Source organism: Antechinus flavipes, chromosome 5 (genome assembly GCF_016432865.1).
Source record: "Antechinus flavipes isolate AdamAnt ecotype Samford, QLD, Australia chromosome 5, AdamAnt_v2, whole genome shotgun sequence".
In the NCBI taxonomy this organism is placed as follows: Eukaryota; Metazoa; Chordata; class Mammalia; order Dasyuromorphia; family Dasyuridae; genus Antechinus; species Antechinus flavipes.
This window is the reverse complement of record NC_067402.1, coordinates 99,026,886-99,048,839: the sequence shown is the minus strand read 5'-3', so window position 1 is coordinate 99,048,839 and position 21,954 is coordinate 99,026,886. Positions and strand designations below refer to the sequence as shown.

General features: G+C 33.8%; 1 protein-coding gene across 1 annotated transcript; it reads left to right on the top strand.

The window, feature by feature from the left end:
- The first annotated feature begins 14,469 nt into the window (after nucleotides 1-14,469).
- Nucleotides 14,470-15,426, top strand: LOC127538127 (olfactory receptor-like protein OLF3). The gene has a single exon (XM_051961691.1). It carries the CDS (start codon nucleotides 14,470-14,472, stop codon nucleotides 15,424-15,426), a length of 957 nt encoding a protein of 318 aa, XP_051817651.1.
- Nucleotides 15,427-21,954: the final 6,528 nt, after the last annotated feature.

Genomic DNA, 21,954 nt, shown 5'->3' with positions numbered 1-21,954 from the left:
CCATGTTTAAATGATGAGAAAACTGAGGCTCTAAAAGATTGCATAAATGTCCATGTCACACTGCTAGTATGTGCCTGGAGTGGATGTAAATCCCAACTGCAGCTTTCAGTTTATCAATAAGAGACATTTTCTTTTTCCATTTGATTAATTCTATTTTTTAAATGTGTTTTCTTCAGTGGGTTTATTTTTTGCATTTGGCAAATGGTATTTTTTGAGGAATTGTTTTCTTTAGTCAATTTTTGTCCTCTCTTTTTCAAGCTGTTGACTCTCTCTCACTTAACTTCTCATTTTTCCCCCATTTTTCCTACCTCTTATTTATCTTTTTAAATCCTTTATGATTTTTATGAGATCCTTGGAAGTGGTTTTCTGTGAACCAGCACAGACTGCCTCATAAGCGGGAGCTTTGGTTGCATTGAGATCTGCATCATCAACGGGAGGTGCCTCCTTCTCTAATTGTCTGTGCCCATGACCTCATAGACCCGATATAAGCTGTGGGGACCAGGAAGTAGGTGGAGTTTTACTAGAACCTAGTCAGAAACTCACTAAGAGTGAATGAGCTCTTCCAAGAAGGCTCTTTAGGATGGAGACCAATTTATATCCCCCTTTGAGATTTCACATGTAGATGTTTTGTCTTTGAAGTTGGCATTTTGGTCTTTCCTGTCACCATAATAACTTTCTATGGTCTAGATTCTTTAATGTTTCTTGCTCATTACAGAATCTGTTTAGAGGCTTGGTTTTGTGTTGGTTTGAAGAGAAGGTAGGAGAGCGTTAAGCAGCTAGTTCTTCGTCTACACCATCTTAGCTTCTAATAAGGGATATTTTCCAAATGTTTAGAGGCAGAAAACCATTTCCTGTAGAATTTAAAGTCATGAGATCAGTAATTTATAAATTTTCCAAATATTATGTGCATGTCAGATAATGATCATTTTTCCACTTTTTATCTATTACAATTCTTAGACAGCTTCATTTCAGCTTTTCTATAATGACAATGAGTTTTTCACTACTTTTCAGAATTAGGCCCAATATATGACTCCTCCTACACATTACTTACAATAAAATAATTATTTTAATTGTCATAGAGAGACTGCTTTGGGCTCACTGTGAGCCAGTCTGCATATTTTTACTCTGTCTCCATGATCCCACAGCTAGAATGGCTACATATTTCCCTCAGTGTTGCAGGAAACATTATGCTGTAATGTTAATAAGTTTCATTCCCATAGCCTCATGGAGCTCATGATATTGATGCTAGGTTTAGTGCACCTGATCAACTTCAGCCTGACTGAATTTCAAAACTCCTGAGGTTTAATGATCCACTAGTCTTAATGCACTTCTTCTCCCCACCCCCTCCCAATTAGGAACAAAAATGATAAAAATTGGCTATCTTGCTTGGTTGGTAATTAATATTCCTTAAAAAAAACTTTCTGTTTATACATGTACATCAACTTCTTAAATATATTTCTTTATGAATCATGTTGGGAGAGAAAAATAAAAACAAAAGGAAAAAAAAATCAAAGAAAAAAAAAGCAGGAAAAAAGTGAACATAGTATGTGTTGATTTACATTCAATCTCCATAGTTCTCTTTCTGGATGCAGATGGTGTTTTCTATACAAAATTTATTGGGATTGCCTTAAATCACTGAACCACTGAGAAAAACCAAGTGTTTCATGGTTGATCATTGCACAACCTTGCTGTTACTGTGTACAATATATTCCTGGTTCTGCTTATATCACTCAGCATCAATTCATGTAAATCTTTCCAGAACTTTCTAAACTTAGCTTGTTTATAATTTTTATAAAACAATAATACTCCATTACTTTCATATATCACAACGTATTTAACCATTCCCCAATTGATAGGCATCTATTCATTTTCCAATTCTTTATCACCACAAAAAGAGCTGCTACAAACATTTTTGTACATATGGGTATTTTTTTTTCTCCTTTATGATTTCCTTGGGATACAGATCCAGTAGTAGTACTGCTAGATCAAAGGGTATAGTTTAAGAGCCCTTTGGACATACTTTCAAATTGTTCTACAGGATCATTTCACAACTCCACCAACAATATATTAGTATCCCAGTTTCCTGCATTTCCTTCAAAATTTATCATTATCTTTTCTTGTTACTTTAGCCAATCTGAGAAGTGTGAGTGGTACTTTAGAGTTGTTTTAATTTGCATTTTTCTAATCAATAGTTGTAAGGGTCAAGGGAGGAGCCATGCATGGCACAATAGGAAGTTCAAAGGCCTTGAAACCTGAGATCTCCAGAAGTGGTTTTCTGTGAACCAACATGGACTGCCTCATGGGCGGGAGCTCTGGTCACATTGAGATCTGTGTCAGCAACAGGAGGTGTCTCATTCTTTAATTGTCTGTGCCTGTGACCTCATAAACATGATATAAACTGTGGGGACCAGGAAGTAGGTGGAATTTTACTAGCAGTTACTAGGACCTAGTCAGGACCTCATTAGGAGTGAGCAGGAGGTTAGAACAGTAGGATGTGAACATGTGGAATAAAAGATCTTGAGCTTGCACATAACAGTAGTGTTAAACCACCGCTGGATGAAGTGGTGGTCAGAGATCTCTGAAGACCTCCAATTGAGGTAGGATTGGTAGAAGCACTGTACTAGACAGTGGCCTGAGATTCTTCTGAGGGCCTTAGAATTAGGAGTGACTGGTAATAGTGGTTTTTGAGTGGGGAGCCACAAACAGTGATTTAGAGTGTTTTTTTATATGACTTTATATGGCTTTCATTTCACTATCTGAAAATTGCCTGTTCATATACTCTGACCATTTATCAGTTAGGCAATGACTTGTATTCTTTTAAATTTGATGCAGTTCTTTATATATATATATATATTTGAAATGAGACCTCTATCAGAAACAGACTGTAATTTTTTTTCCTGAGCTTTGTTCTTTCCTTTTAATCTTGGTTGTATTGGTTTTGTTTTTGCAAAAACTTTTTAATTTACCATAATCAAAGTTGTCTATTTTGTCTTTCATAATGTTCACTAGTTCTTCTTTGGTCATAAATTCCTCCTTTCTCCAAAGATCTGAAAGGTAAAGTATCCTTTGCTCTCCTGATTTGCTTGTGGATGATGCTTAGCTTGTCTAAAGTAGTTTGCCAAAGTGTTTTAAAGTCTTTACTTTCATTAGACTCTCATGGCAATTGTGAAAAGTAGTAAAGCCTTATCCTACATTTGAAGATATTGAGGTTCAGGTTGAGTGAATCTCTCAGTTGTATAAGTTAGAGAATGAACTGAGAATGAAGAATATGCAGGTCTTCTAACACCTTCCCCTCCCTCCCCCCCACAACCTCCTTTCAAAAAACCTAGGTTCTTATAACAATCAGAAAAAGAATCTGGAGGGGATTTCAGAGAAAGTGCATTGTGGAAAGACACCATGCTCAGGGACTCATAAGATAGGAGAATGTCCTGGTCTTACATGTCTATAATAAGATGAAGGAAAGAGGTTAACTCCACACCTTTTAAAAATAAAACTGAATCAAAAGAATCTCTCATGGAATAGGGATTTTGAACATTTACCAAGTTTTTAAAAATGAAACTCATAACATAAATGTGCTTTAAAATGTCCTTAGCCTTAATTTGAGGAGTCACATGAGTGAAAATCAGATATAAAGAAGATAACAAGACCTTGAGGAGAGATAATTAATTGCCCTCTCAGGATGTCAAACTCAGACCTTGGAAACATCACCAACTTAGCCTCTGGAGCGCCTTCCTCCCAAGTGCCTTATTGAAGCAAAGATCTCTGCCCATTACAGATGAGTTAAGTATCCACTTCAATCAGATTTCCCCTCCTTTATGAATCATTGGAATCTCTGTAGCTGTAAGTGGACATTTTTCTTGGCAGCTATGACTATATGGGGACCAAAATAAGAAAACTGTAACTTCAAACTATTAAACTAAGCTGCATGTATTCTGCATCTGTATTCAGGTCTGTCTGCCTCAATATTTAAAGGATTGAAAATGAATTCATAAATGATGTTATCCTGTGACTTTTATTTTTATTTTAAAGTATGAGTTCATTATGCTATACCCATCCTAGGGAATTAGGAATTTCAATAAAAATGGCCAAATAGACCTAAGATTCAAATGGATGAACTAAGTATTAAAGATAACAGAGAATTTTAATAGATGATTGGGTCTTCATAGCCCAATTACAGACAACTATGGGAATAATCATGGGTAATGTGTCTAGAAAAGCATTTCACCTTCTGGCCTTAATTTGGCTTGTAATCTATTTCACATGGACTTCTTTGTTTAGAATTCCAGTTGATTGAGATGAAAGCTTATTACCCTCAAATATTCAATTTTCTTACTTTAAATGGATTTATCTTCCATAGCTACAAAGAACAACAAAGGAAATAAAGAATCTTGAAGCTTCATAAGGAGACCAGACATTGAGGATCTTGCCATTCCTCTTCTGATCATTGAAATCAGTCCTTTCACTCAACTTCATGGAAAGAGGGGAGGGGAATTTGTTGAAGTATCCACAGAATACTATGGTGTGAGATAAAAGTGGAACATTGTTTAAAAAGGTTTTTGACATAGAGTATCTCACTGAAGCAGAATGATGGAGAATTCTCTTTATTATTACAAAAGAAAAAATTTCTAAATGTGAAATTATAAGTTCTTCCTTTCAAGGAGAAGTAAACTGAATACTTCATTATTACACTGGAGCTTGTGAATTTGTAATAAAAGTTATAATTAATAGTAATCTACATTGGGAGAGAAAGTTTTATATATTGATAAAAAACACAAACACAGTAACTATTTTCCTTATTGTTACTTGCTATTTGTTACAAAATTCCAGGTTTTTCTAATTATCCAGAGATTGGAATTATTTGTTAGAAAGTAGCCACCATATATTTTTTTTTTTTATGTGGTTGTTTGGGGATTACTGAGAAGTTGAGTGTCCATAACCATTATGTGTCTTGATTTGGAATATATTGTGCTTCCTCTTACTGAAAATAGTTGACATTTCTAAAGGCTTTTAAGATCTACAAAGTCTTTGGCATAAATGATTCAAATTTGTTATTCAACAATAACACTTTATGGTCAATGTTCTCATTTCTCCTTTTGCTCATAAAGCAAAATCAAAAACACATAACTTGTTAATTTCAGCATAGAGATAATAACTAGATCTATGATTTGACTGGTTTAAGGAAGTCCTACATGAGATTCCCTTTATCAATGCAGGTAGTAACCTTCTTTGCAAATTATATAATCTGAGGGAGGTTCCTAATACACTGAGAGAATAAATGACCAGGCTCACATAGACAATATATTCCTCTGTGCTCCAATTAAGCAAATTTTGCCTTTGTTCTTCCATTATCTTCCCTTACGCTTTCCACTCTATCATTTCATCTGGTGATTTGTATCCTAATAATATATTTGTATTTTGTTTCTATCAAGTTTCTATCATTTCTTCTTAAACGTTCCCAGGCCAAACATCTTTCCCCACTGATTTGTCACTGATTTCTTTAATTCTTTGGATTATGATCTATTCTAGACCAATTCAGACAAATGGTATAAAATACAAATTCCCAGGGAAGTGTAACATATTAAGCAGTAATTTTTGTCTTCAACTGAAATTAGTTTTCTCCCTAGTAAATAGTTGAGATTAGGGTTCTGAGAATTGAGAAGTTTTGATGGAAAGGAAAAAATATCTTTATTAAGAAAGAGGGGGATTGGTAAAAAGAAACGACAGTTTTCAACCAAGGGAGGATATATCTTCTTTGAGGCCACAAAGATTAAGTACTGGTATTTGTTTTACTTCTTTCTTCAATTCTGGGGGAAAGGTCATTTGTGGGTTATTTCTAATTAAAGTCTGATTGCTTCCTGGACCAATCCTAATAAAATTCTGATGGAGACATTTTTTTTAATGTTTCATCTCTTCCCAACTCACAAAATATGTCTTTTTCTCACTTTCAGTGCCCCATCTCATACTATCTTGGTATTCTCCTACTCACTCTCCTGTCACAGGTGAGAAAATGGATCTGATCAAATAATTTATATAAAGAACTCATCTTGGAAACAAATTACATGGATTGGAATCCCACTTCAGATACACTACTCTTGTGATAAATTTAAGTCAAATTTTCCTCTACATCTCAAATTTTGTTATCTATAAAATGGGGTTAATTATACCTTCCTCTGAGTTGTTGTGATGGGTGGTACTGTATACCTTTCTTTATCAAATACATGTAAATGGTTGGTATTATTGTTATTAATTTTCCTAGAACTTTCTGAGAGAATTTTAAAGAGTACTGCAAGGAGAGGATCATTTTTAACTCATAGGAATTAATTTGCACTAGTGATAAGTTATGGAAAGAGTCTTTGGAATGAAGGACTTTATTGACCTTTCAATTCAAAGTTCTAGGCAACTAGCTATTTACTCTATCTGCATTTAAGGCTGGTTGTTACCTTCCGATTAAATGCCTATAGATAGATTTGGAGTCAGGGGACTGAAATTTAAACTTCTGCTCCATTATTTATTATATTTGTGATTTTAGGAAAACTGTTTTTCTCTGAGCCTCTGTTATTTCATCTTCAAAAGAAATGGATTGAAATAGGTGAACTTTATGTTTTCTCCAATTCTAGTATTATGGAATCCTACAATTCTAAATGCCATTGAAGGTCTCTTTTAGTTCTATTGTTGTTCAGTGATTTTTAGTTGTCAAATTCTTGGTGACCCCATTTGGAGTTTTCTTGGCAGAGACACAGGAAGGTTTTGTCATTTCCTTCTCCAACTTATTTTACACCATGAGAAACTTATGAAAATAAGGTTAAGTGACTTGCCTAGAGTCACACAGTTTGTAACAATCTGAGGTCAGATATGAACTCAGGAAGATATCTTCTAGACTTCAGGTCTGGCATTCAATCCACTCTACTACCTCTTTTAATCCTTAAAATGCAATTACTCTAGTAAGTCCAAGGAAGAATTTGAGAAAAGTCCTAGAAACCTATCAAACTTGAGATTATGCTTAACTCTCAGAATACCAGAAGAGAAGAAATGTAAGGCTAAATGTTTAATACTTTATATCATTTTTACTATAAATCTGGCATTGAAACCTTATTCTATTCAACTGGGACCTATTCTATTTCTTGAACCTTTAAATTCAGGCATAAAAATAATTTTATGTAAGAAAGGAACAGAACATATTGATTTTTGACAAATTGTGAAATTGTATGTATCCCTGCTTTGTCTTTTCCATCTGTATGGATTAATAGCTATCATCACTAAAACTTGCAGGGTGAGGACATAGAATCTGATCTCTGCTATTCACTATCAATGTTACAGTATGTGTCGCACTTATTTTCAGTCGCTTTCAGTTGTGTCTAACTTATCGTGATCCCATTTGGAGTTTTCTTGGCAAAGATACTGGTTAGATTTGCCATTTCCTTTTTCTTCATTTTATAGATGAAGAAACCAAGGTAAATAGGTTAAGTGACTTATAAAGCTAGCATATAGCTAGTCATACAGCTAGCAAGTGTCTCAGGTCATATTTGAACTCAGGAAAATATGAGTCTTTCTGACTTTAGGCTTTACACTCTATTCACCTAGCTAACCTTAAATGGTTAATATAGGCTTATTGAGTGACTAATTGACATTAGGCAAATCATCTAATATTTTTGTTCATAAATATTTTCATTTGTAACATGATAGGATTCTTATTTGACTCATAACACACCTTGAAGCTCTAAATCCTCTGATTTTAAATTACTATACATTGATTTGGATCTTTTTTCAAGCATTTTATTAGGTTGACCATTTCCTATATATTTTATTACAGGAGATATAAAAGAGTTCAAAGTGATTGGAGTAGATAACTTGACTTGGTCGATCATACTTTTCTCAAAGTCAGACAATCTTTTCTTCCTTTCTATTTCTTTACTATACCTACTTCTAGGAATTAAATCAAATAGATACTACTGGTTCCTCCTATTCAAGTGGAGCTTCATCTATGAATCACAAAGGTAGAGAAAATTCCTCATTTTTATTCTATCCTTGATGCATAATTTACCTAGAATCCATAGATAAAAAAATACAAAAAGAGACTACTTATTTGTCACTAGAGACAGCTTAATAAATCTTTGTTGAATTGGATTGAATAATTCTAAGGATTTTGTCATTTTTACTAGTTGTTTCCAAAGTCAGAATTTGGGTTATTTTAGACACCATGGCTAAGAAGAGGTGATGTATTTCTTTGAGGTTTACTATCATGAAATGTTACCTATTTTAAAACTCAGAAACACATTCTAGTTTTGTTCTGTTTTGATCTTTAAAACTTTTTAAAGATCACATTGCTATTTATTCTGTCCTCTGCAAGTTTTGTAATAAAGCCAAAGGCAATGCAGTTCTAACCTGACATGTCTAATTCAAGTGTCAAGTTAAATGAGTGGGACAGACATTAAATACTATGGGAGTTAAGTGGAGGACTGAGATACCTTTGCACTGGAATGGAAGGAGAATTTTTTTTTAACATAAAGTTTTATTATTTTGTTTTCTTCTATCATACTTACTTCTGAATATAATTGTCCTTTCTTTCTTATCCTATAACAGATTTTTTTAAAAAGAACTGTTCATTAGAATGAATTGATGTATCATTTGTATTTGATAATATATGTAGAATCATTTCTCAAATGAAAAGGAATTTTTTTTTCTCATCAATTCTTTGATACCATATTTGGTCATTATAATCACATGATATTTAGATATTAAAAAATTCTTTCCCTCTACATTCTTGTGGTCACTGTGCTATTTCCCCTTTGTTCTTCTTCCTTCTTGCTTTTGATTACATGGTGATTGTGTGACCTTGGAAAATTCAGTGTTCTTTCACTGTAATCTCTCAGTAGCTTCTCAATGATCTGAGAAACTCTTTAAGAAAATAAATTGCAGGATCATTGATGACCCATATTGATAGGGTGAATTTCTTCTCAATTCAATGAAGTCTTGTCCAAATCTCTATGTCCTATTTCCTTACTCTACTCTTTGTGTTTAGGCCTTCCTGTTTTTGTCCTAATTCCTCATATTTGTCATTCTTAAGATATAATAATGTCACATTCATGTATCAAAATTTGTTTAGCCATCACCTAATCAATGGACATTTTTTATCTTCAATTATTTATTAACAAAAAAGTGTTGTTAATTACTTTTTGTCATGGAATTAACCTTTTTTCTCTCTGTTTTTAACATCTTTGGGGAATATGTCTAAAACCAAGATTTGTGGTGCAAAAGGTTTAGACATTTTAGAGATCTTTTCCCTTACATGATTCCAAATTTCCAAAATGATCAGACAATTCATAGTTCCATAAACAGTTGTATTAGCGTGCCTCTTCATGGAAGAGATGAGACTTGAGGTAAATGTTGAAGAATAAATAGGATTTATAAAGGACTAAAAAAAAAAGGAAAGACATTCTAAGAGGAATATAGATATGAGTAAGTCATATTTGTGAGGTAGTGTTAATAATGACCTACTTTGAGCAAAGACAAGTTGGATCTGGGTTATAAATGATACCTTTGAAATTTACAATCCAGGATAAGGACTCAGGGCTTTATGCTTCAATACAAATCACAGAAGGTCATTGAACAAGGAGGTATTATTAAAAATAGTGTTATTTTTAAAGAAAAATTAATCTGGTATAAAAGAAGCTAGAAACAATGTGTCCTACTAGGAGGGTCATAAAAAGAGCTTAGATTATGACAAAAGTGGTAAACCTTTTTATGACAAGGTCATTTGGATATTTATAAAATTATTTGCAGGCCATGCAAAATTATTAATTTATAGAATTCAAGCAGTGGAAGGTTGTTCTACCCATCTTTCAGCTAATTATCACCTGTGGTTGGTTATGTAAATGATTTCACAGGTCTTATAAGGCCAGAGGTTCCCCATCTCTGGTTAAGGGAACAGTGAGAGTAGAGAATAAGGGCCAAATTATAGACTTGATCTTCTATACAACTATCTATAGGAATTCCTTCTTCAAATTCCTTCTTTAATTTAGTCTTTATGCAAGGCCTCTTCCATGAAAGTGGGAAGCACTATTGACAAGAAAATGCCTTTCTGTTTTATGCTTTGCATAATATTGATGATCAGAAATCACTGAATACATCGAGTAGAAGAAGGATTTATGGAAAGACATTGACATGTTTAACAAAGGATGAGAAGACATGGAAGAATTTCCAGTGAAGAGAACATACAAGTTAATAAGATACTTAATTGATAGTAGTGGCAAAGAAGGGAAAATGTAATAAAGAGAAAAGAATGCTTTGAATTTAGATTATAAGGATTCAAATCCCAGCTCAGCCGATTATTACCTGAGCAAATTGATTTGTAAACTCCTAATTTTTCTCATTTCTAAAATGAAGGGATTGGACTAGATGACCTTTAAAATTCCTTGCAGCTCTAAATCCTCAATCCTACTCCTGTGGGTATGGACAAACTATATTTTCTCAGCTGTAGAACCAGGGATTTGGACTAGATGACCTCTGATTGGCTTCCATTGTTGTAGTTTTAGATTCATTGGATTTAGAACTAGAAGCATCTATAGAAATTGTATTGGTAATAGTTAAAATTTACTTACTATTTTAAGGTTTGTAAAATGCCTTTCAAATACTCTCTCATTTTTCCTCACAACAACACTAGGAATTCAGTACTATTATTATCCCCATTTTAGGGATGAAGAAATGGAAGCAAATAAAGATTAAGGGATTTGGTTAGAACCATTTAGCTAGTAAGTATCAAGGTCATATTTGAATTTAGGTCTTCTTGACTATGCAATCTACTGTTGTATCTACGTGCCTCCAAAGAAATACTTAAAGGATTATGATACTTTAAATGTAACTTACTTTTATAGGCAGTTTAGCAGTGCAGCAGAGAGGATTGGGCCTAGAGTCAAGAAGACTTGAGTTCAAATATGGCCTTAAATTTAATCTTGGTTTGTTTTAGTTTCCTTCACTATAAAGAGAAGGTCATCATAGAACCTATCCTATAGGCTTGATGTGAGTATCAAGTGAAGTGATATTTGTAAAATGTTTAGCACAGTGCCTGGCACAAAGTGGGCACTGGGGTTTATTTCTTTTTCTTTCGCAAAGTTATAATCTTTCTTTTATTAAAGCCTTTTATTTTCAAAACATATACATAGATAATTTTCAGCATTCACCTTTGCAAAAGCTTGTGTTCCAATTTTTTTCCCTACCTTTCTCCCACTCCCTCCCCTAGAGGCAATAATCCAATATATGTTAAACATGAGGCACTTAGTGTTTAAAAATGTTTTTTGTTTTTTTTTTTTTCTTAGTAGAGTAGATAGACTTGAAGTCCTGGATTTGAATCTTGCCCCTGATACTACCTATGTAATCATAAGCATTTCACTTAATCCCCAAGTCTCTGTTTCCTTAATTGTAAATTGTAGATAAAAGACCTAATATCTCCTTCACAGAGTTGGTGTGAGATTCAAAAAAGAAAGTGTATGAAATATAGAACCAGTAAATGCTAATTATTATTATCTAATCCTGTTGTCTCATTTGATAGATGAAGAAAGTAAAGCTCAGAGAGAAGAAATGACAGCTATGTGAAGATTGTCAATTATAAAGTAAATATTATTGTGGAATCTAACTTGGTATTTTCAGATTACAAATCTAATCCTTAAAATTTATTCTGAATTGAGAGTCAAGAATAAATAAAATATTTTCTCCTTCCCTTTTTGCTCATTTTCCTTTGTTTATGTTCAACCAGTTAGCAAAAAAAAAAAAAAATGAATGTCACAAATAAGCAAACAAATAAATATACTAGAATTAATGCTAGATTCAAAATTAAGAGAATTTAGGTTTGAGCTTCTGCTCTATTCAACTGATAATGGTAATGAATAAGGGTGTAAATCTGAGGTTCACTTTATTCATCTATAAAATAAGGGATTGAGCTAGAGGTTATCTAAGATTCCTTCTGCCTCATAGTAAGTACTTAATATATGCTTACTAATTGATTATTCAATTTCATAATTAGAAAGATAATGTCTATTTCTACAATACATAAATATTCCCAAAGGCCTTCTTTGTTACTGCTGTATTAAAATTAAATATAATAGACCAGAATGAAACAGAGAGCAAAAATCAAAATAAAAAAAGCCATATTTCATTTATAACTCTAAATATGTCCTTAAGCCATTAATCTTCACTGGCTATTCCATGTTCACAGAGTTGAGAGAAAAACATTTTCCCAACTAGCTAATAATTTCTTTGTATCTTATTCTTAATAAGCTTTGTACTATAAGGATTGTTTTCTTTTTACCTGATACCTTGTCCTAAGCTGTCCTTTTTATCCTTCTCAGTGTTTATAACCCAATCAGTCATTCTGTAAGCTACTCTACTTATTCCACTTTCTTCCCTTGTGAGGACTGTCCCTTTTCCATTAATTACAATAATTAAAATTTGTTTTTAACATTCTGATCATGCTGTTTCTACTCCCTTCTCTTTTTTTTTTTTTCCAGGAAGTAAACTGTCCCTCACTTTGCAAACTTTTGTCAACCAACTGATCAGTCAGTAAGCATGGATTAAGCATCTAGTGTGCTAGGTGCTGGGGATATAAAGATAAAAACAAAACCATATCTGCTCTCTAGGAGTTTCCAATCTGCTCATCTGAGCTCTGTAGCTCTCATAAACATAGATGGTCCAATTCAATAGCAATTACTTCAGTCTCGAATATGTATAGTACTAGAGATAGGAAGTTCAGTTAAAACATGGGCTCTGCTCTTATGGAATTTATGTTTAGTATATTGGGGGAAAAACAGAGACTAACAATGCAGCATATGAAGCTTGGTAAAATGAAATTTTTATTTAATTCAGCCTGATGTTTCCATATTTTGTTCTGCTTCTTAAACAGAGAATTTGTCCAATGGAGACAATCCAAGTGCTTCTCCTACTCTCCCAAATGGCTTAATTTAAGATGCTGGGGAAATCTCTTTAACTCTTTAAGGTATAAATCACACCTTAGAAGCTATATGTCTCTATGGTCAGAAGAGGACTCTGGCTAATATGATGGAAAAATAGGGTTATTTTAGTGTCATTTAGAAAAAGTAAGGATAAAGTGGGGTTTCCTGGATAGTAGTGTTAACTGTTTGGATTTTAGATATGTTAAAAATATATAAGTAAAAAAAGAAATATAAATGCAAAGGAATTTTCCATGCCCTCACTCTTTCAAAGTGAAGAACAGAGAATTCAAATAATCAAGAACAAACAAGTATCTTACAAATCAGATTCAACAAAAGGCACTATGGTTGGCATTATAAGTATAAAAACACAAACAACACAGACCCAACTCTCAAGGAATTAATGTTAAAGACATATATGTAAATAATTATAATACAAAGCAGAATTTGAGATCCAGAGAAAATATCCCGTGAAATTTGAGGAAGAAGGTATCATTTTCAGATGAGGGCATCTGAGGAGGATTTAGCACTGGAACTGAATCTTGAAGAAAAGAGTATACTTCATCATATAAAGAAAAGAGGGCAGTCTTTTCAGAGTCTGTGGGCAGAAGAAACAAAGATATACAGAAAAAAAAGACAACATGATGTAGGGGAATAGCTTGAAATAGGGTTGGAAAAGTAACATGTGAATATTTTATTGAGGACTTTGAATGCCAGACCAGTAAATGGAAGGGAATTTGAAGATCAGCCAATTTAATCAGAGAAGTTAAGTTAAACCTACATCTTATAATTGTAAATCAATCCAGTGATGTTGGGCTATCTGACTTCTTCCCTAGAATAGGAGAGAAAGAAGACAAATTGCCAGTGATTTTGGAGATTAAGTAGATGGTGATGAAATATAAAAACATTTTTTTTTTTTAGAAATATGGCAGTGAAAGGAGAATAACCATATTCTTTAAAATTACTTTCTTTAGGATTAGGATAGAGTTGTGCATGTTTATAAGGTGAATTTAAAAAGTCTAATAAGAGTGAAAGATAGAAGGTATGTTAAAGAATAACAGATGGAGGAAGATTTCAGAGATGGGAAGTAATGAGGTTAAAGGTACAGGTAAAGGTCAAAAGGTAATGGTTAGCAGTTCAGTCTGTGGCAACAAAATAGAATTAAATTGATGCTCAATTCATGGTTAGTGAATCTTAAGAGTTGAAAGGAACTTTAGCAGTCTTCTATTAGAGCTTCCCAGTCAGTGCTGAATACCCTTGATAATATGCTCTCACAATGGAAATCCAGCTTCTGTTTATATATTTTTTGCTGAGAGGTGATTCATTACCTCACGAGATAGCTCACTGATTCCATTTGTTAGCAGCAACATCCAATTTAAACAATTGCCTTACCTAGATCGAGTTAACAGAATTATACAATCACCCCAACGGAGAAAATAACATGTTTCCTTGAAAGGCTATTTATTTGGTTTTCTAAGCAAATGATTCTTTTTCTTTCTACTTTTCTCTACAGATTACTTTTCACAATTTAATGGGAACAGCTAACCAGACATGGGTGAGTTCATTCATTCTCCTGGGGCTGTCTAGTGACTGGAGGACTCAGGTCTCACTCTTTGTCCTCTTCCTGGCTATGTACCTGGTGACTGTTTTTGGAAATATCCTTATCATCATTCTGATCCGTCTTGACAGCCACCTCCACACACCAATGTATTTCTTCCTCACTAATCTCTCTTTTGTGGATGTTTCTTATGCTACTACTATTGTCCCCCAGTTGTTGGTTCATTTCTTGAAAGAGGAGAAGTTAATTCCATACCTGAGCTGCGCAATTCAGTTATTTTTCTCTCTGGGTCTAGGTGGCATTGAGTTTGTGTTGCTGGCAACAATGGCTTACGACCGCTACGTGGCAGTCTGCAACCCTCTGCGTTATTCAGCCATCATGCAGGGTGGACTGTGTGTCAGGCTGGTGGCTGCCTCCTGGATTGGAGGTTCTCTGAACTCTCTCATGCAGACTGCCATCACTTTTCAACTTCCCATGTGCACAAATCAGGTCATTGACCACATATCATGTGAACTCTTAGCTGTAGTCAGATTGGCCTGTGTGGACACTTCTTCCAATGAGGTGGCAATTATGGCCTCCAGCATCATCCTGCTCATGACCCCGTTCTCGCTGGTCCTGCTGTCCTATATCAAGATCATCTCCACTATCCTGAAGATTCAGTCCACAGAGGGAAGGAAGAAAGCCTTTCAGACTTGTGCCTCCCACCTGACAGTGGTGGCTCTGTGTTACGGGATGGCCATTTTCACTTACATTCAGCCCCACTCAACCCCCAATATCCTTCAGGAGAAGATGATCTCGCTGTTCTATGCCCTATTAACTCCTATGTTGAACCCTGTGATTTATAGTGTGAGAAATAAGGAAGTGAAGGGAGCCTGGCAGAAACTTCTAGGGCAATTCTATGAATTAAAATCCAAACTGACATCCTCATGAGTCACATAGAGAGGCCAGTGTCTTACGTCCTCCCACCCAGACCTGACTATGACAAGAGCCAATACATCTCTATTCTCTCCCTTTTGAGAGATGGGAAAAGTCTTCCTGACTATTTTTATATAGGAAAGTTGGGACAAAGCTGTAGCAGGCAGCAGGTTGACAGTAATTGCAAGGACAGAACTCAGATATTTTTATACTTTCTTTCTGCTCCTTTTCTCTAACTCCCCCGTCTCCATGTGAGGCACCTCAATACCTCATCCTTTCTTTTCAGCTTTCTTTTATGTTTTGTCTTCTCCCCATAGATTATAAGCTCTTCAAAGATGGAGAATATTTTTCTTCTCTTTCTCTCTCTCTCTTTCTCTCTCTCTTTCTCTCTCTCTCTCTCTCTCTCTCTCTCTCTCTCTCTCTCTCTCTCTCTCTCTCTCTCTCTTTTTGTATTTGTATCCCTGATGCCTAGCCACAGTGATTAGCACAGTAATAGATAGTTAACAAATGTTTTTGACTATCAACATCTTATATAAAAAATTAAATTCTATTCACTTTGATTCAGCACGTTTATTACCCTCCATTTCATTACCAGTTGTGAAATGAGCACTAATTTTTGAAATGAACAATTTCTTCTTAAGATAAATACATTTGAGTGCTAGAAGAATTTCTCAGAATAGCAAGTAACACAATGAATCCAGCATAAGACAATGAAACTGGGTCTATATACTTATGTGCCAACAAAGGAGAGACTTTTCTCTTTCCTTTTTAAATTTAAATTTTTAATTTTAAATATAAAATTCTAGCACTTTAATGTGAACAGCTTGTTTTCAAACCTGTAGCTGTCAAAGCTTTTCTTGTTGTCTATACTTTACTTTCTCTTACTCTTTTCCTTCTTTTGGTACCATATACCTATCCTTTCCTTGTCCTTCCAGCCATACTTCTCAATGAAAACAAAACCGAAAGGCTTCATGAAAATATGCATGGTCAAACAAAACAAATTTCTGTATTTGGTATGTCTGAAAATGTATCTTGTTCTGCTTTTTTTGAGTAAGCCCCCTTTTGGTCAAGGGTGAGTAGCTTAAGAACTAAGATCTTAGAACTAGAATGAAGGAGGAAGTACTTTGGTAGGACCTTCATCATGGGTTATATCTGTGCAGAGCATAAATAGATTGAAAGAATTAGTTTAGGGGAGAGGTGTCCCTTGAGAAAGGAGCACATTTCCTGGCATGTGAGACAGCCTCTGAGAAATTATGGACATGAGCAGTGAAATCTTGAATTTGGAGAACAAACAATAGGCCAATTTGCTCAGAATGGAGAGTGCACTGAAAGAAGTGATATGAAATAACTTGGGGAAAGGGGCAGATCCAGCCTGTGATGAGTTTTAAATGTACAACTAAAAATTTCATATTTTCATCTTATGACCAATAAAAACTGAACATTCTTGAATGGCACAGCGACATGCTCATAACAAATTTCTATATAAGTGCAGATAAATGGCATGACTGAGGGATCAAACAATTGAAGGGGAATTGTGTGAAAAATAGTATATCCATAATTTCTAACAGTTTGCCTACAAAACCAATTGAGTCAGAGCGGGGCAAATTTGGTCATTGTAAAAGTTAAAATCAGATTAGATGAGTACCAGTTTGAGAATTAAAAGAGTTGGATTTGAATTCCTAACTCCATTATTTTCTTTTTCTGAGTTTAATTTCTGTGAATCTCAATTATGTCATCTATAAAATAAGGGCTTGATCTGGACAATTATTTTTCTTTTCTGATTCTGTGAAACTACGAATTAAGTAGTTGTATTGCAGAGTGCTTGGAGTTCTAGACCAGCAGTCTGAAAGACCAAAGTTCAGATCTGACCTCCATCATTTAGTATCTGGGTGATTCTGAGAAAAACACAACCTTTCTCTCAAATTTTTCATCTAAAATTGGGATAACCATAGCACCTACCTTGCAGAGTTGTTTTGTTGATAAATAAGATATTCTATTATTTTCAGACCTTAAAGCACAATATACATTCCAATATAATAGTATTACTAATAACATTTATTATTATTCATATTTACAATAACACTAGTTACTAACTATAAATACTTGATAGAAACACTAATGACTAATATTTTATAATTAATCATTGATATTAATAAGAGTTATTTATTATAGTAGCTATATTATGATTTTAACACAATATCATTATATACATAATATAATATTAAGAATACCACCATCACCATCACATCACTACTACTGCTGCTGCTAAATGTGAACTTGGTTTTAAGTTGAAATCAATGTCTTTCTTGAAGGAAGGTCAGTCAAATACATGGGGGAAGAACATAGGCTAGAAATCTAAGTTCAAGGCCCTTTTAAAAGAGACTCTTGTTTCTACTAAGTTTACTTCTCCTTTGTTACTCAACGTAACAGCCCTATAGAAGATCTCAACAACTGTGGTTAAGCAACCAATGATATCTATGGTGCTATATGAGAAAAGGGTCACATTTGCATCTATTGGAAATCTTAGATGGAAAAGAGGAAGAACTAATAAAATAGACAAGAGAGGAATATTGAGGTTAAGGATGAGTGAAAATTGTCTGGCATTTCAATTTTTTTATTTTTAAAACTTTATTTTCCCCTCAAAGAACCCATATGTGAAAACTACATTCCTGCCTCTGTCTCCTTATTAGATTATTGGTTTTGAAGACTTCCCACATCTTTCTGAGCATTTTGTGCTATTCAAAATGTTTTCAAAAATTTCATTGTTTCTCATCACAATCCTGTGAATTCATCTGGGCTGACTGATAACTATTTCCATTTGACAGCTGAAGAAACTGAAACCCTAAGGAAGCCATGTGACTTGCTCAAAGTGTCACAAATTGAATGTGAATGTATTAAACATCAAAACCTGATGACAGTTCTGGAAATCAAGCAAATAGTAAGACTTTTGGAAAGTCATTTCACCACTCTCAGCCACTCTAAGGCTATTTGCTCATGTAGATTAGACTTATTTAAAAAAAAAAAAAAGGAAATCCCAAACCTAAATATTTTGTTATTTTACTAATTCCTTAAAATTTCAAATACTTAGCACTAAAGTCTGAATTTAAAGACTGACTTTTTATAATTTGCAAAATTTTCAGAGAAAAGCTTGAAAACTCCTGATATCAATTGAGGGAAGCTCCTGATAACTTTATACAAAGAATCATGGGCAACAAAGGATGAAGAGTCACCCCTACTCAAACAGTCTGAAAGTAGATGATAATCTTAGAATGCAATGTCCTTGACAAGAAAACTGTGAAGACAAATTACTTCAGCAAGAAATGATTCCCTAATTTTATATTTAGGGACTTCATAAGCACTACAAAATACAAACCCTTTCAGAAGGAAGCAGGATTGCACAGTTGAATCCTATAGCCCATTATGTGATACCTACAATCCAAAAATCTTATAAGAGCAGTAGACCATTTGTCTTTTTTGTCCCTCATTTTCATCTGAAATTGGAAAGAAATGGAATTTCTAAGTTCTAGCCTTCAGAAAGCTCCAAAATACCATTTTTCCTTAATCTGATTAAAATGTAAGTCTAAGGAAAGAAAATTTAAGACAAACTAGCAAATAAATAAATAGGCTAGTTTTAAAGAGATCATTATTAATCTCTGAAGGACCTTAGCTCTAAATTTATCTTATCAATCCTGTGGGATTTAGTATTTACATCTACAAGTTGGGATATTGTTATACCTGATGACCTACTTCACAACTCTTATCTCACCTAATTTATCATTTGTTAGATATTGCAAATAACTCTCACTCACTATTTGATTTTCTGTTATCCTTTAGATGAGTTGAATCTATATTCTTGGGACAAAGTGATATCCTATAACTTAAAGCCATTGCCAATGTTAGAGTTGAACTTTTTTTTTTTACAGAGAGAAATTTATTATAAAATGGCACAATAGAAAAAGGCAGGATTTGAAAATGGAGAGCCTGAGTTTAGATGCTATTTCTGATATTTATTGTGATCTTGGAAAAGTTACTTCATGTTTTCCAACCTAAGTTTCCTTGATTATAAAAGTCCATTCCATCTCTAATTCTTTAACCTGGTGAATTGTCTATGTGTGTAGATTGGGGAGGGGACAGATGGGATAGATTAAGATATCTATCTGAATATGCTGATTTCAAAATCTTATATTTTAATTTTTTAAACAGAAGAATATTGATGTCATTTTTCTGAAACATGAGCAATGTCTCATCTTATTTTGTTCATCAGAATATTTTCTGGTCCTAAGGACATTTCCTCATTTTATAAACATTGAGCATATGCTATTTTTCAAGCAGAATTGTATTCACCACTTGATATAAAATACAATGCTAGGAATCAAGCCTTGGAAAGTCAAATAAGAAATTGAGGATAAAGCTTAGGTCTAAATCCAGTAACCTGGATCAAGAAGGGATACACATTCTTTTAGTCAAAGAAAGATAAAGTCAATAGTGAGGTGAATGGGTGCCAAGGTAGATAAAGGAGTTGGTCATCAAATATGAGGCAGAAGTCCAGAGCCCTAAATCCAGGGATAATGCCAAAGATGAGATCAAAATGGGCAATGAGTCAAAATCACAGGAGCAGAAACATAGTGTTAGATGTTCCTTTTCTTCTCCTGACATTGACTCTTGTAGTCTTGGCTCCAAAATGTCCAACAATTTAAACATTTTATAATATTATCATTTGTTAGAACTAAATTTATTATTCTGTGTATGACTCACTGAGAAAATGAGTCAGTGTCCACTCTGAGGCCCAATTTAAGTTTATTCATCTTTGCAATAACCTGTCCATGTTTAAATACCATCCTCAAGTAATGCAGGTATGCCATCATCTTTTCTTCTCCTCCCCTCCCCCCACATTACCTTCATCTCAGTTTTCATCACCCAGAAATAATCCTCTATGATGGATAGCATAGTCAAATTATTTTTGCAAAGATACAGTTTTCAGAACTCAGTGTATGCTGTTTGTTTAGGATATATTCCAGGTAGGAGAAGAAGGATGGCTTTAACATATGGCTTCCTATAAATAGAAAAGTTGGGAGTAATATTTATTTTGCATAGCACGGAATGTTTTCCTTTAAGGAGTCAAGGACATAATCTTTGGGATTTGACTGGTCCTGAGAATGAGAGGTTTAAAAAAAAATCCAACCTGTGGGGAATTGTTATACTTGAGATTTGGCAGAGTTTCCACTGTTTTGCAATACATATTTCTAACCCAGCATTGCTGCCCTAGAAAATGTGGAAGCAGAAGGGAAAACATCTGTTTTCAGTAATTATATCCTCTCAGGTTTTTGTTATAAGTAAAGTCATTTTTATCGTATTTTATGGTCAATGAATATGCCATTGTATTCCAATCTTAAGCTTGAATCACTAGAGTGGCCAGAAGTAGGCTGGGCACAGAATACTTTGCTATACATTGAGGCCATAAAGACAAAAATTAAATAGTCCTTTTGCATGAAAACATTTTTCAAAGGGGGAAGCTAACATACATATGTATATGTGTATATATATATATTATATGCAAATACATATAAAATACATGTAAGCTTATCTACCTATAAGTAATTTCAGGAAGCAACCAAAATTGTATATGACTTCATAAACTGAGTCAATATATAACCATGAGAAATAACGGAAACTTCTCCTTTGACATTTGATTATATTTCATCTCTATAGTTCCATTATAATAGCAAAATATAACTGCAGAGAACATCTCAGCACTATTCCATTCCCTAATGAATCACTTCATAGCATTTCATCTTAGGACTATTCTTCACATTTATGGAAACAAATTATTTTAGATCTTCTAGTTAAAACTTCTCTAAGATAGCTCTCTCTAGAAAATTTCTAAATGCTATTTTTTATGTGACTTATTCTATCCACCAACTTATATGCCTCTGCTCAGGTGGTTTTCATGTCTAATTCATTCCTTTCTCACTTATACTCTATAGAATAACTAAATTGCTCAAAAATGCCCTGCCAATTTATATGGATGTTTTTCATGATCTCTTTAGTTACTAAAGCTATATCAAAATTTGATTGAAATTACTTGTGTATATTTCATATTTACTTAACCATTTTTTTGTGTTGTGTTTCTTTGATAGAATGTTAGCTCTCTCAAGGCAACAGCAAGAGCTATTTTCTTTTTGTTTATATTATGAGAAGTTAGCAGAGTAACATATATAGAAGACACTAAATAATGTTTATTGAATTGAATACCTAAACTTATAGGTATTCAAAGCTCCTTATATAAACATTAATCTAAATATAGAAGAATAAAATAGCTTCTCAATACTCCATTTAAATCAAACACACTTGGATTGGGAGACAACAGTCCATTAGGGCTTTATGAATAATGTTATGGGATCAGGAATACCAAGATAAAATGATAGTCTTTAATCATAATCATGAACTTTTTGTATTGTTACAATTTTAATAATTTACTCATCATCCTATTATTGTGTCTGCACACTAGAAAGGGAGAACTCATCACCTTTGCTTATATGGAAA